This window comes from Humulus lupulus, chromosome 7 (assembly GCF_963169125.1).
Source record: "Humulus lupulus chromosome 7, drHumLupu1.1, whole genome shotgun sequence".
Taxonomy (NCBI): Eukaryota; Viridiplantae; Streptophyta; class Magnoliopsida; order Rosales; family Cannabaceae; genus Humulus; species Humulus lupulus.
Genome location: NC_084799.1, coordinates 18,831,582 through 18,843,658, shown reverse-complemented (window position 1 = coordinate 18,843,658; position 12,077 = coordinate 18,831,582). Strand labels below are relative to the sequence as shown.

Sequence of the window (12,077 nt, the reverse complement as noted above, 5' to 3'; positions counted from 1 at the left end):
CCACCACAATTAAATGAAAAAATAAAATAAAAGTAAAACAATAGTATATAATAAAACAATTGTCTTAAATAATAATAATAAAATAAAATAATTGCATAAATTGAACATGGTTTCAAGAGCTTAATTTGCATCTCACCTTAATATGTTAAAATCAACTTTACGTGCCAACTACACAAAATATAGATATCTATATATATATATACATATTAGTATTTTTGGACATGACGAAACCATATTAAAAGAGAACTTTATTCTTAATCATAATCAATATTGCGTGTTGAAATTGAAGTTATGTATTTAATAAGAGCATAATGTTATTATATATATGTCTTCATTGAATAATTTGTCAGTGTTAACGAAACAACCTAATGAAAGCTGCAAAAGGGTACAAGCTTAATTACAAAATTAGATAGCCTTGTTCCCTCTATGCATATTTATATTTATTGCTTATTAAATTTGCTTTCCTTTTAATGAACTTTACGTGTAATAAATAAAAGCATGAAAATCAAGACAAAGTAAATAACGTGTCAACTCGGTTTTTTATTTTCCAAACGTTGATTTTTTTATTAAAGAACCCATGATTTTTTTTTATAATTATTAATTATTTGTTATCATTCCTTGTGTAAGGCAACAATTTTTATTTAATCTTCTAATGATGTAACCAACATGTGGTCAGATTATGGGTTTAACTGTTTTATGACAAAGTTGAAGTTTAAGCATTAATGCTAAGTTATTATTAGCCACCACCACCACTCCCAAAAATAAATTTTACCCAAGAAGGAGAAACTAGTCCGGAGAGCCTCTCAAGTCTGAGTTTGCCAAAACAGTGCTTTCATTTCTCTCTCTCTAATGGGTCTCGAAAAGTTTTGATCTTTAGAGGTTGAGAGGACAAGTCGCTGTATAGAGCTTTCTCAACACTTGTCACCAACTCAGTGAGCAGAGGAACGATTCTTTCGGTTCCATGTAAGACAATAGAATACAAAAAAGAGTAAGAAAACTGTAGTAAAAGTCTCTCTCACAGAGAATAAGATCATAGCCAAAGTTAAATTAAAGTAAAAGATTTTTCCATATTTAGTTTACGGATTCTTTTGAGTTTTTTTTTTTTTTTTAATAACGTAGCGAAAAAAGGAGAGGGGTCCGATGGAAGCGCAATGGTAAATGGTATTTGCTATTATTGTGTCTTTCTTTTTCCTTCTCAATTAATACACATTGCATATTTTTCGGTTTTGTTTTGTTTGCTTTTCTTTTCTTGTTTTTGTTTTGGTCTTTTTATGGCCATTCATGGCGCATGGTGGAGAGCAGAAAGCTTCTACTCCATGGTATGAGTGTGTTAACTTCTTCATGTTCTCTAATCTGGGTATGTCTAATTTGTATCTTCTTTTTATTTTGTTTTTTCCAAAAATTCCCAGGAATATAAGATGCGTTTGAGCTGGTGGGTCTTCTCTATGTTGTATAGATATAAATATAAATATATATACATATATATATATATTAATGAGCGTCCGTCTTGTGTTATTTGACATTTTTCTTCATGAGTTTGAGACAATGTATATCATTTATTTGTGTTTTCTGCATAGACAAAGCATTTAGAAATTCTCATATCGTCTTTCTGTTTTGATTCGGTCTGAGGTTTCAGTCATATTCATCTTTTTTTCATTTTTTTGTTCTCTCAAAAAAAAAAAGAAGAAGTGTAGTGTTGATTAACTTTTAGAATTTTGATAACTTTTATTAGATGAGATTCTTCCTTTCTTCATGGTAGGCATAGCTTAGGCATAAAGTTTTCATCTTTGAGTATGTATCACCCCAAAGAAGAAAAAAAGTTCCCTCTTTAGGTTATGACCAGGATGTTTTTCACTCCCGGTCGGTTTTGAGGGGTTTTTTACCTTCTTTTCTACCCTTCTCTAGTTTCATGACTACATATTTTGTCTTCTAAAGCTGTATGTACCTGACCCTTTTATTAATTTTTTGAGTTTTAGCTCATAGGTCATTCATCTGGATTATGTATTGATAACTCAGATGTCAGCACATTCAGAAATTTTTGGTTCTTGATGGTTATGTGTTTGTTTTGGTGTTCTTAAATTTCTTTACAAGATAACAACTTTGTCCTCATTTAATTACAATACAATGCTTTCAAAATAATGGCTTTGCTCTGTTGAGAATCTTCTGCACTAAAATTTCATTAATGTCTTTTATTTATTTAAGGGAGAAAAAGTACTCTGGAAAAACAGCATCAAACATTCTTAAAGATGAGGTTGGTAAGGATGACATTAAGAAACAAGCTTCCCTGTATCCTTCTAATTCTGCTGAAGGTAAATTTCTTTGTTATATCAATTTGTTTCATAACTCACCATAACTGACATCTTTATATGCTCATTGTGCATGTTTTGGCTTTTCTTATTTACTCTCTAATTTCCTTGTGTGTTTTCTTCTTCTTCTGAATTGTAGATTTGAGGAGTTTAGATATGGAAAAAGGGAAACAAGATGCAACATCTCCAAGAGGAGTTTTAGATGCTTGTGACTCCAGAACTAACAAATTTTTTGGTGAAAACAGTAAACTGAAGTTTTCAATATCGAGGGGAGTTTTCTATTGGAATAAGCTATTCAAATTATGGAATAGAAAGTCTATTAAGCGCTTAGCCTCCTTTCCTCCTGTTAATGTACCAAAAACACCAAAAAGAAAGAGCAGAAGTGCAAGAGAAAATCCATTATTTTGTACCTTATATGACTTCAAGACTTCATTGGTCAACTTCACCATTTCTGAACTACAAGCTGCAACCAACAACTTTAGTGCTGGTAAAATAATGCTTCTTAAGAAAATGTTTTTATCATATTATTCACTGTTGTGCTGGTTTTGTTGACATTGAATTCGAATTTCTCTAGAAAACATGATCGGAAGGGGTGGCTATGCCGAAGTTTACAAGGGTTGCCTGAAAAATGGACAACTAATAGCAGTAAAACGGCTGACTAAAGGAACAGCAGATGAGAAAACATCAGGTTTTCTATCCGAACTTGGCATCATAGCTCATGTAAACCATCCCAACACTGCTAAGTTGGTTGGTAGTTGTGTTGAAGAAGGAATGCACCTTATTTTTCAATTATCACCACTTGGGAGTTTGGGGTCCTACCTCCATGGTTTGTCCATAAAACTCATGTTCTCATTGTTTAAACTGTCTTTTAGTAGAAGGGTTTATCAGCTAAATTTTGAAATGCTTTGCCAGGTTCAAATGATAACATACTTGGTTGGAAAGAAAGGTATAAAATTGCTTTGGGAACAGCAGATGGTCTTCTGTATCTTCATGAGAGTTGTCTGAAAAGAATTATACACAGAGACATCAAGGCTGATAATATTCTGCTCACTGAGGATTTTGAACCTCAGGTACTCTTCAAATTTCACAGATGTTGTCCTTTCTCTATCTGAATAGTAATTCTAATGTCCATTGGCTAACTTTCATACACAAAATCTGTCCTTTTCAAAAGTAGACTTCTCTTTTTCACCACTTTCCCTTTAGGTGTAGTCACTACTAAATGGTTTAGTCAATTTTAATCCAGATTTGTGATTTTGGGCTGGCAAAATGGCTACCTAAACAATGCTCTCACCACAGTGTCTCTAAATTTGAAGGGACATTCGGGTAAGTAAAGTTAAACCATTTGTATATTAAAGTCAACAAAGTTGTTTCTAACATTTTCTTTGCTTTTCTTAAAATCCAGCTACTTTGCTCCTGAATATTTCATGCATGGAATAGTAGATGAGAAAACTGATGTTTATTCTTTTGGGGTTCTGCTCTTGGAGCTCATAACTGGCCGTCCAGCATTGGATAATCTGCAAAAGAGCCTTGTTATTTGGGTAATTTTGCCTTTGCATATTTCACATATGCTTTCGAAACATCACAGTTGGGTATTTATTTTCATGTCATTCAATTTGACTCTCTTGTAGGCAAAGAAATTTCTTGATGATGCAAATACTAAGGAGCTTGTTGATCCTTCTCTTGGTGACAACTATGTCCCAGAAGAGATGGATAGGATGATTTTGACTGCCTCATTGTGCATCGAGCAGTCTCCCATCTTACGACCTCGAATGCGCCAGGCAAGTACAGAATTTCATGTACTTATATTTTCATGATTCATAACTGCCCAAGTCAGCTATGCTTCGATTTACAACAACTGCTGAAAAATGCAAATTAGACAGACACCACCTTTGGCCTATTTTGATCAAAGTTTACTTATGTCTGGTAAAATTACTTTATAATATGCTTTGGTATGAATCATTGAAGCGAAATTTCTTGGATCCTAGGATTAGGATGTTCCCTTTTTTGTAAATGTGTTTCGAGTTTTCAACTAACATTCTGAACATGTTGACAGGTTATAGTACTGCTCAGAGGTGATGAGTATGATTCTCAATCAGAAAAAGAGTGTAAAAAAGGAACCCTCCAAAGAACATACTCAGAAGAGCTCTTGGATGCACAAGAATACAACTCAACAAAGTATCTAAGTGATATGAACAAACACCAACAGGTTGCTTTCGGCTCTTGAAATCAAAATATTATTTAATGATGTGGACTTGTTACTTGTAACAAACAGTTCATACTTCATATTGATATAGATTAGGGAGTGTTTGGTAGCAAGTCCCTTGGAAATTTGGTCATTGAACATTGTTTTCCATGGCAATTGTTTTCGAGTTCCATGTGAAACACTTTTTGGAGTGAGTTTGTTTCCAATGGACACCCAAACGCCTTACCTGTATTGGTATTTATGTGTATAAGCTTCTGTTTGTATAGATTGAAATATTTGGATTTTGAACCAGCAAAACATAGCAACCATCACTACTATTTTTTTTTCTTGAATTATTATAACTATAGGCCCAAAATAACGTAGTTTTGCGGGAGAAATGCACAAAAATTATGGCTTGTTTTCTATTTGTTGTTTTCAAAATTGTGTTTTTAGAAATGAGAACAGAAAATAGATTTTGTAGCATGTGTTTTAGTTAATGTTTTCTAAAAATATTTTTTTTGTTTTATTTTTAAAAAAATCTTAAATGAAAAATTAATAAATATATTTATAAAGAGAAAAATCTTTTAAAAGTTTGTAATAAATAATGAGAAAAAATAATGTAAAAGATTAAGTGATGAAAAATAAGGAGAGAAATTTGTAGGAAGAAAAATTGAGAAGAGAGATATTGATGCAAGAAAAAAATGTGAGAGAAAATGACAAGAAAGAGAAAATGAGGAGAGAGAAAATGAGGCAAGAAAAAAATGAGAGAGAAAGTGACGAGATAGAGAAAATGAGGATATAAAAAATGATGAGATAATAAGTGATGGGAGACAAAATAAGAATATCAAAAGTGATGAGAGAGAGTGATTTAAGAGAAGTGAGGATAGAAAAAGTGAGGATGGATAAATTAATGAGAGATAAAGTGATGTGAGATAGTAATAATTAAAAAAGTTATGTGAGAAAAAAAAAATTAAGAACAATTAAAAACAATTTTTTGTTGTTCTCAAAATTTTCTATATTTTGTAATTTTGTTTTTAAAATTTATTTTCCGAAAATAATATTAGACATTCTTACTTGTTTTCAGAAAATAAATTTTAGGTTTTAAAAATAAAAAACTGTTTTTTAATTAAGGAGCATCCTCTAAATTTTTGTACAATAAATGGTTACTCCTCTAAATTTTTGTACAATAAATAGTTGTATTTTGCATTTATTGTGGCTCATTAATCTTACATTGTAATATTTATAATGCAATACCAACTTTAAGTAGTTTTAAAATGTATGTCAAATTTTTTGTTAAAATAATTTTGTAAAATTATGTTACTATTAGGATATATTTTTATTTGTTAATGGTAATTTATTTAAAAATTAAAAATATCAATAAATATTTTTTTTTGTTTGTAAAAGACTAATTTCATATACATATATATAGCGAGCGACTACAACACATTCTTTTTTTTGCAACACCGGTACATCCTTTTTCTATTTCGGCACCTGAATAGTTATAATCCCAAAAAAATTTATATGATAGTGTACATTATAGCTATCTAGAACATCCTATAAATTTTCAAGAAATCCTGAATAAATTATGGTACTGAAACAGGGTCTAAACTGTATGTTGCACGCGTGCTTGTTTTTTTGTGTACGTGTGTAAAATTTGACAGTTTGAATTCTGTTTTTGGCTTCGTAAACTATTTAGAATTTCTTGAAAATTTGCAGGATATTCTAAATACCTACAATGTACAGCGTCATATAAAAATTTTTGGGATTATATCTATCCAGGTGCCGAAATAGAAAAAGGATGCACCGGTGTTGCAAAAGAAAATGATGCATTGTAGTCGTTCCCTATATATATATTTATGAGTTTTAATAGGGTAAATGCCCATTTAGTACTGTGTGTTTTATCGAAATATAAACTTGTTACCCTCTATTTTTTATAATTATCAATCAGTACCCTCTGTTTGCAAAAATTACATAGTTTGGTACCACTCCGTGCGTTTAAATTTTTAATATTCCTATACTGCCCCTTATGTTACACCCAAATTTCGAGAATAGAATTTACGGCCTCGAAATGTAGGTTCGTAAAGTGTAAGCTCGAAATAGACAAGTATGCCACGTCATCAGCATATACGCAGATTGAGTTTGGCAGTTTCGCTCGGCATTAAGGTGACGACGATGGAATTGGTGAGCTCGGAGCTACATGCGGTCTCGAAGATGTTTCGAGGTTACAAGTTAAGCTCGAAGCTACAGCTAAATAATTGCAAGGGTTCAACACTTGTATAAATAAATTTTCTGATTTGTTCTTATTGGCGACCGAGCACCAGTTAAGAAGGTTCGAGCTTAGGCATCAAGCTCGAAAGGATGAATCTTCTCCAAAGTCTGAGTGCAATTCGAACCTTCATTGCAAGCTCGAGGAGGTTGATCTCCGATGGTTGAGCTCGGTAAAGTCACTGGCTAAGGGCGAGGTTAATCAGAATGATGAGCTCGTGATGTGGGTCGATCTTGAAAGTGAGTTAATTGTATGTTCGAGGTCGGTAATCCAGTTTGAACGCGATTGCTATTTTAAAATTTTTATTCCTCAGGGATTTGTTGTAATATGATAATAAATTCCTATTATCATGGGATATTATGTAATTAATGCATTTATTTGTATTTATTTCAAATTTGAATTGCAACTTCCCGAAATAACAGGGAAGATATTTTATAAACCATGCTATAAATTGACTGGAGAAATTCATTTAGAGATAATTTTTTGGTACTGGGAATACTCTGCGAAAATTGCTTTCTAAAACTTTGAGAGAATTCCACCACTCAATAATATTGACTCGTGGACTAGGCCGATTTTAACTACTGAACCGCGTAAAAACTCGTGTGTTTTTTATTAGCATTCTTAATTCTATGTTTAGTGCTCTTCTAATTTAAGTTGACGAAAAATGTCATTAACAGTTTGGTGCTTTCATTGATAGAATTAAGCAAGACGTTAGACTGTTTAATCAGAAACCTCCTGAACTATCAATGGCCGCCACAAACAACCCTAGCACTGGTGGGCGACCATTGCGCCAATTACCAGAGGAACAAACTCCTCGCACTAAAGACCACCCTCGTCGACCCAAGAAGCAACCCATGGTTGACCAAGGCCCTGAAGAGAGAAGTGATTCATCCGATTCCTAGGGGCCGCCTGCTCCCAGGCTTGATGAGGATCTCTACTATAATCCAGAGAGATACATTCCCATTGTGGAATTGGAGAATCGCCAATTGCACCAACAATATGCAGAAGCAACAAGGCGCAACGAAGAATTGGCCAGACAGGCTGCTGAGGCCGCCCAGGCACCACCCCGGAGGCCAAGAGGACGTCCCTGAGGGAGCACGGCTGCCAGGAGAGCTGAGCAAGGGGCCCAACAGGCTCAGCCAAGGCATAAAACAACTCCTGGCGTTCGGGCTGAAGCTACTGACAATCTGACTGCGGAGCTGTCTATGGGAACAGGGAATAACCGAGCTCCTCCAGTAGCTCGGAACCCAAACCTTGAGGCAATAAAGAATAACTCGGAGCCTTCCTGGGCCAATTCTAGTCCATCTAGGCCCAACAATGGAAGGCCGCCACCCTCTTCAATAAGACATCCACCGTCTCCAATAAGACACCTCTCACCAGTCCGAGAGGCCCCACAACATGCACCATAGAGGCCCTTTCACAATGGCAGCCGGGATGGAAACCGTCAGGCCAAACCCGATCATAGGAACAAGAGGGAGGCTACTCGAGAACACAGGGCTCCCCAACCATCGGGAAGCCATGTTTCAAGATCACAAATGGCTAGGGAGAGGAGGCCAGTAGATGATCTGCCTCGTAACCACCGAGCCTCACAACCGAAAAGAACTGTAAGCTTTGTAAGTGGGAGCTCGGATTACACCCGGTCTGTAAGCATATATAATATCGAGCCTAGGAATGCTGGGAATCGTGGGAACCATCCTGACCTTCGGGATCATCTGAACCATAACTGGGGGTAGGCTAATCCCACGAACCCCGACTTACGCGACCATTTGAACAGTCGAAAGCAGTCAACATATGGAAACCAGAACAACCTTATGCCAGGACAAAGAGCTGGAGCTTTTATAAAAAATAACCAGCTCCCTCAAGCTCGACCCATAGTGGACCCGGTCCAGGAAATAATTGACCAATTAGAAAGGGCGTTCAGACTCTTACAAGATGAGTGGAACTGAGAGAAGGTTGAAGACTCCAACGAGGAACTCGAGCATTTTGCCCCGCATATCTCTAACACCCCATTTTTGCAAGGATTTAAAATGCCCCATGTAGCGCTATTTGATGGGAACTCGAATCCGTACAATCATTTGAGCACATTCAAAACCATCATGCGAGCCAGCAATGTTGGATATGAGCTCTGATGCATGTTGTTCCCAGCTACTCTTACTGGACCGGCAAAAAATTGGTTCAAGAAGTTTAAAAGACATTTAATCTCGTCTTGGGATCAGTTAGCCAAGGAGTTTAAGAAACAGTTCAAAGCCATGGTTAGCATCAGGCCCGAAGCCTCGGCCCTGACTAATGTCAGACAACAACAGGGAGAGTCACTGAAGAGTTACCTTACGAGGTTTAATATAGAAGTGGCTCAAGCCCGTAATGTCGATGATAGTGGCCACCTGATGGCTGGAGGAGCAGGTATATTACCAGGGAGTCCCCTTCGGGATGATATACAAAGAAAACCTGTAAGGTCATTAACCGAGTTCAACCGGAGGGCCCAAAGATTTGTCAATGTAGAAGAAGCGAGGTCAGCATTAAACCTGACCTCTCAGCCCATAACTACAATGACAAATGTTAACTCAGCCTCAACCTCGGTGACCCCTTCAACGACAAGACCCTCTGGGGATAACCCTTTAAAGAGGAAGAAAAATGAAAGGAATAACCCCGAGGCTGACGGAGGAAAAAAGAATAAGGGAGACAAGTATTTCTCCATCTACACAGTGTACACCGAACTTAATGAGACTCGGGAAAATATATTTCTTGCCAATGAAAATCAGGTCCCATTCAGATGACCTGACCCAATGCGGAATCAGAAGGCAAAGAGAAACTCCAATAAATATTGTAGATTCCACAGAGACGTCAGACACACAATCGATGAGTGCCGACAGCTGAAGGACAAGATCGAAGGCTCGATCTCGAGGGGATATTTCGAACAGTATGTAAGAAACCGGAATCCCAATCAAGCCTCGACAAGTCAAAGGGCAGTGACTGCACAACTTGCCTAGCAGAACAACTCCCGAGCACGGGAGGATGAGCGACCTCCTCTAGTAGAGGGAGAAGATGTGGTAATCATCTAAAAAGATGCGTTAATAAGCTAAAGACTGGGGACGATTCTCCTTACGAACCCGAAGCACGAGCTCCAAAGCAGCAAAGGGTTAAAACTCAACCCATCACGTTTACAGAAGAGGATGCATCATACGTCCAGTTTCCTCACAATGACCCCCTTGTCATCACGCTTCAGCTCGCAAACAGGAGGGTATGCAGGAACCTGATTGATAACGGGAGCTCTGTGAATATCCTTTACAAGGCCACTCTAGAAAAGATGGGACTCACACTTCGACATTTGAAAGCCTGTGCGACCACGTTGTACGGATTTTCAGGAGAAGGGATTGCCTTTACGTGATCCATTGAACTTCCCGTGACCTTGAGAGACTATCTAATCTCAGTAACTAAGATGATGGAGTTCGTAGTGGTGGATGCCCCGTCGGCCTACAACATACTGCTTAGGAGACCCGCCCTGATTGGGCTGGGGGTAGTGTCGTTTGTCAGGCATCTGGCCATCAAGTTCCCAACGTCTAGTGGCATCGGGACGCTGAAGGGAGACCAGCTCGCAGGAAGGGAATGCTACAACATTTCCATAAGGGGGGAAACCAAACAAGTGCCCAAACACTTGTGGTCATTCAGGAGAAAGATAGATCTGTCTTTGAGATAGAAGAGGAGATCGACCCTAGAGTCAAAGAAAGGGCCGATCTCAAACCCCTAGAGGAGCTCGAAGAAGTCGAGCTCGATGAAAAGGATACCACGAGGGTGATAAAAATAGGGAAAAACCTTTATGAAAATGCAAGATAACAATTAACTTGCTTTTTGAAAGAAAACCAGGATGTGTTTGCATGGTCGCACTCGGACATGGTAGGAATTAGTCCTAATTTCATAAGCCATGCACTTAACATTGATAAAAGCTTCCCCCCAAAGCAATAAAGACGAAGACTCCTGGACGATGACAGAAAAAAGGCCCTAAAAAAGAGGAGGTCGAAAGGTTAAAAGCAATTCAGTTTATATCCTGACTGGATCGCCAATCCGGTGTTGGTCCCAAAACCCAACGACAAATGGCGAACCTGCATTGACTATTCAGACCTTAATAAGGCATGCCCCAAAGATTGCTTTCCCCTACCTCGAATAGATCAGCTCGTAGATGCCACTGCAAGCCACGACATCATGTCGTTCATGGATGATTATTCTGGATATAACCAGATTGCCATGCAAGCACCTGACCAAGAACATACGAGCTTTATGACAGATAAGGGATTGTATTGCTACAACGTCATGCCTTTCGGGCTTAAAAATGCTGGAGCCACATACCAAAGGCTGGTAAATAGGATGTTTGCTGAACAAATAAGGAATAACATGAAAGTTTATGTGGACGATATGTTGGTCAAATCAAAACATAACAATAACCATGTGGATGATCTCGCTGAGTGTTTTGTTGTACTTCAAAAATACAATATGAAACTTAACCCACAAAAATGCTCATTCGGAGTATCTTCAGGTAAGTTCCTTGGATTTATAGTAAATGCTCAGGGAATAGAGGTTAATCCAGACAAGATCAAGGAATTGATAGACATGCCCTCACCTCGAAAACATAAGGATGTCCAGAGCCTAACTGGATGAATGGCGGCCTTAAGAAGGTTTGTCTCGAAATCTATAGACTGATGCCTTCCATTCTTTAATCTTTTAAGAGGAGGCAAGACATTCGAGTGGTCGGAGGAATGCGAGCTCGCATTTCAAAACCTTAAGAAATACCTCACTGAACCACCTATCTTGTCTAAACCTATTACAGGAGAGATTTTGTACTTATACCTTGCTACAACCGAGCATGCCATTAGTGCGGTACTGGTACAGAAGGATAAGAAAATACAAAAACCTGTATACTACACCAGCAAAAGATTACTGGGGGAAGAATCGAGATACCCATTAATGGAAAAACTGGCTCTATGCCTGATGCATGCATCTTGAAAGCTCCAACCCTATTTCCAAGCACATCCTATCCATGTATTAAATGACCAACCACTGAGGCAAGTTTTATCCACGCCTGAAGCATCCGGAAGACTGTTAAAGTGGGTTGTTAAGCTCGGACAGTTCGAGATCACTTATCACCCAAGAACAACAATCAAAGGACATGCTCTCGCAGATTTTATTGTTGAATGTACTGGGATCTCCAATGACAAGGTTGTAACCTCAGTTCGCGAGCTGTGGAAACTTTATGTCGATGTATCCTCTAATGAAAATGGATCGAGGTAGGCATTATTCTAATTACCCCAACAGGAAATCGCTTCCACTCGAC

General features: G+C 37.5%; 1 protein-coding gene across 7 annotated transcripts; it reads left to right on the top strand.

Annotated features, from left to right (window-relative positions):
* The first annotated feature begins 719 nt into the window (after positions 1-719).
* Positions 720-4,784, top strand: LOC133790851 (receptor-like cytosolic serine/threonine-protein kinase RBK2). 7 transcript variants are annotated; one of them, XM_062228656.1, is made up of 9 exons: positions 720-963; positions 2,203-2,309; positions 2,446-2,793; positions 2,881-3,132; positions 3,219-3,376; positions 3,550-3,629; positions 3,709-3,844; positions 3,935-4,084; positions 4,360-4,784. In XM_062228656.1, coding segments are annotated over exons 1-9 (1,404 nt in total). In that variant the 5' UTR covers positions 720-961; the 3' UTR covers positions 4,531-4,784. The 7 variants fall into 7 exon arrangements, with proteins under 7 accessions (XP_062084640.1, XP_062084642.1, XP_062084639.1 ...); XM_062228658.1 differs by having other exon boundaries at positions 721-988; XM_062228655.1 differs by lacking the exon at positions 720-963 and adding an exon at positions 1,105-1,154.
* The last annotated feature ends 7,293 nt before the right edge of the window (positions 4,785-12,077 follow it).

Bases quoted from the DNA above. Each gene is read 5' to 3' on its own strand.
- LOC133790851 (XM_062228654.1), top strand. From the start codon at position 1,282: ATGGCGCATGGTGGAGAGCAGAAAGCTTCTACTCCATG. The intron at 2,794-2,880 runs GTAAAATAATGC...GAATTTCTCTAG, and splicing joins AACCAACAACTTTAGTGCTG to AAAACATGATCGGAAGGGGT. The intron at 3,630-3,708 runs GTAAGTAAAGTT...CTTAAAATCCAG, and splicing joins AAATTTGAAGGGACATTCGG to CTACTTTGCTCCTGAATATT.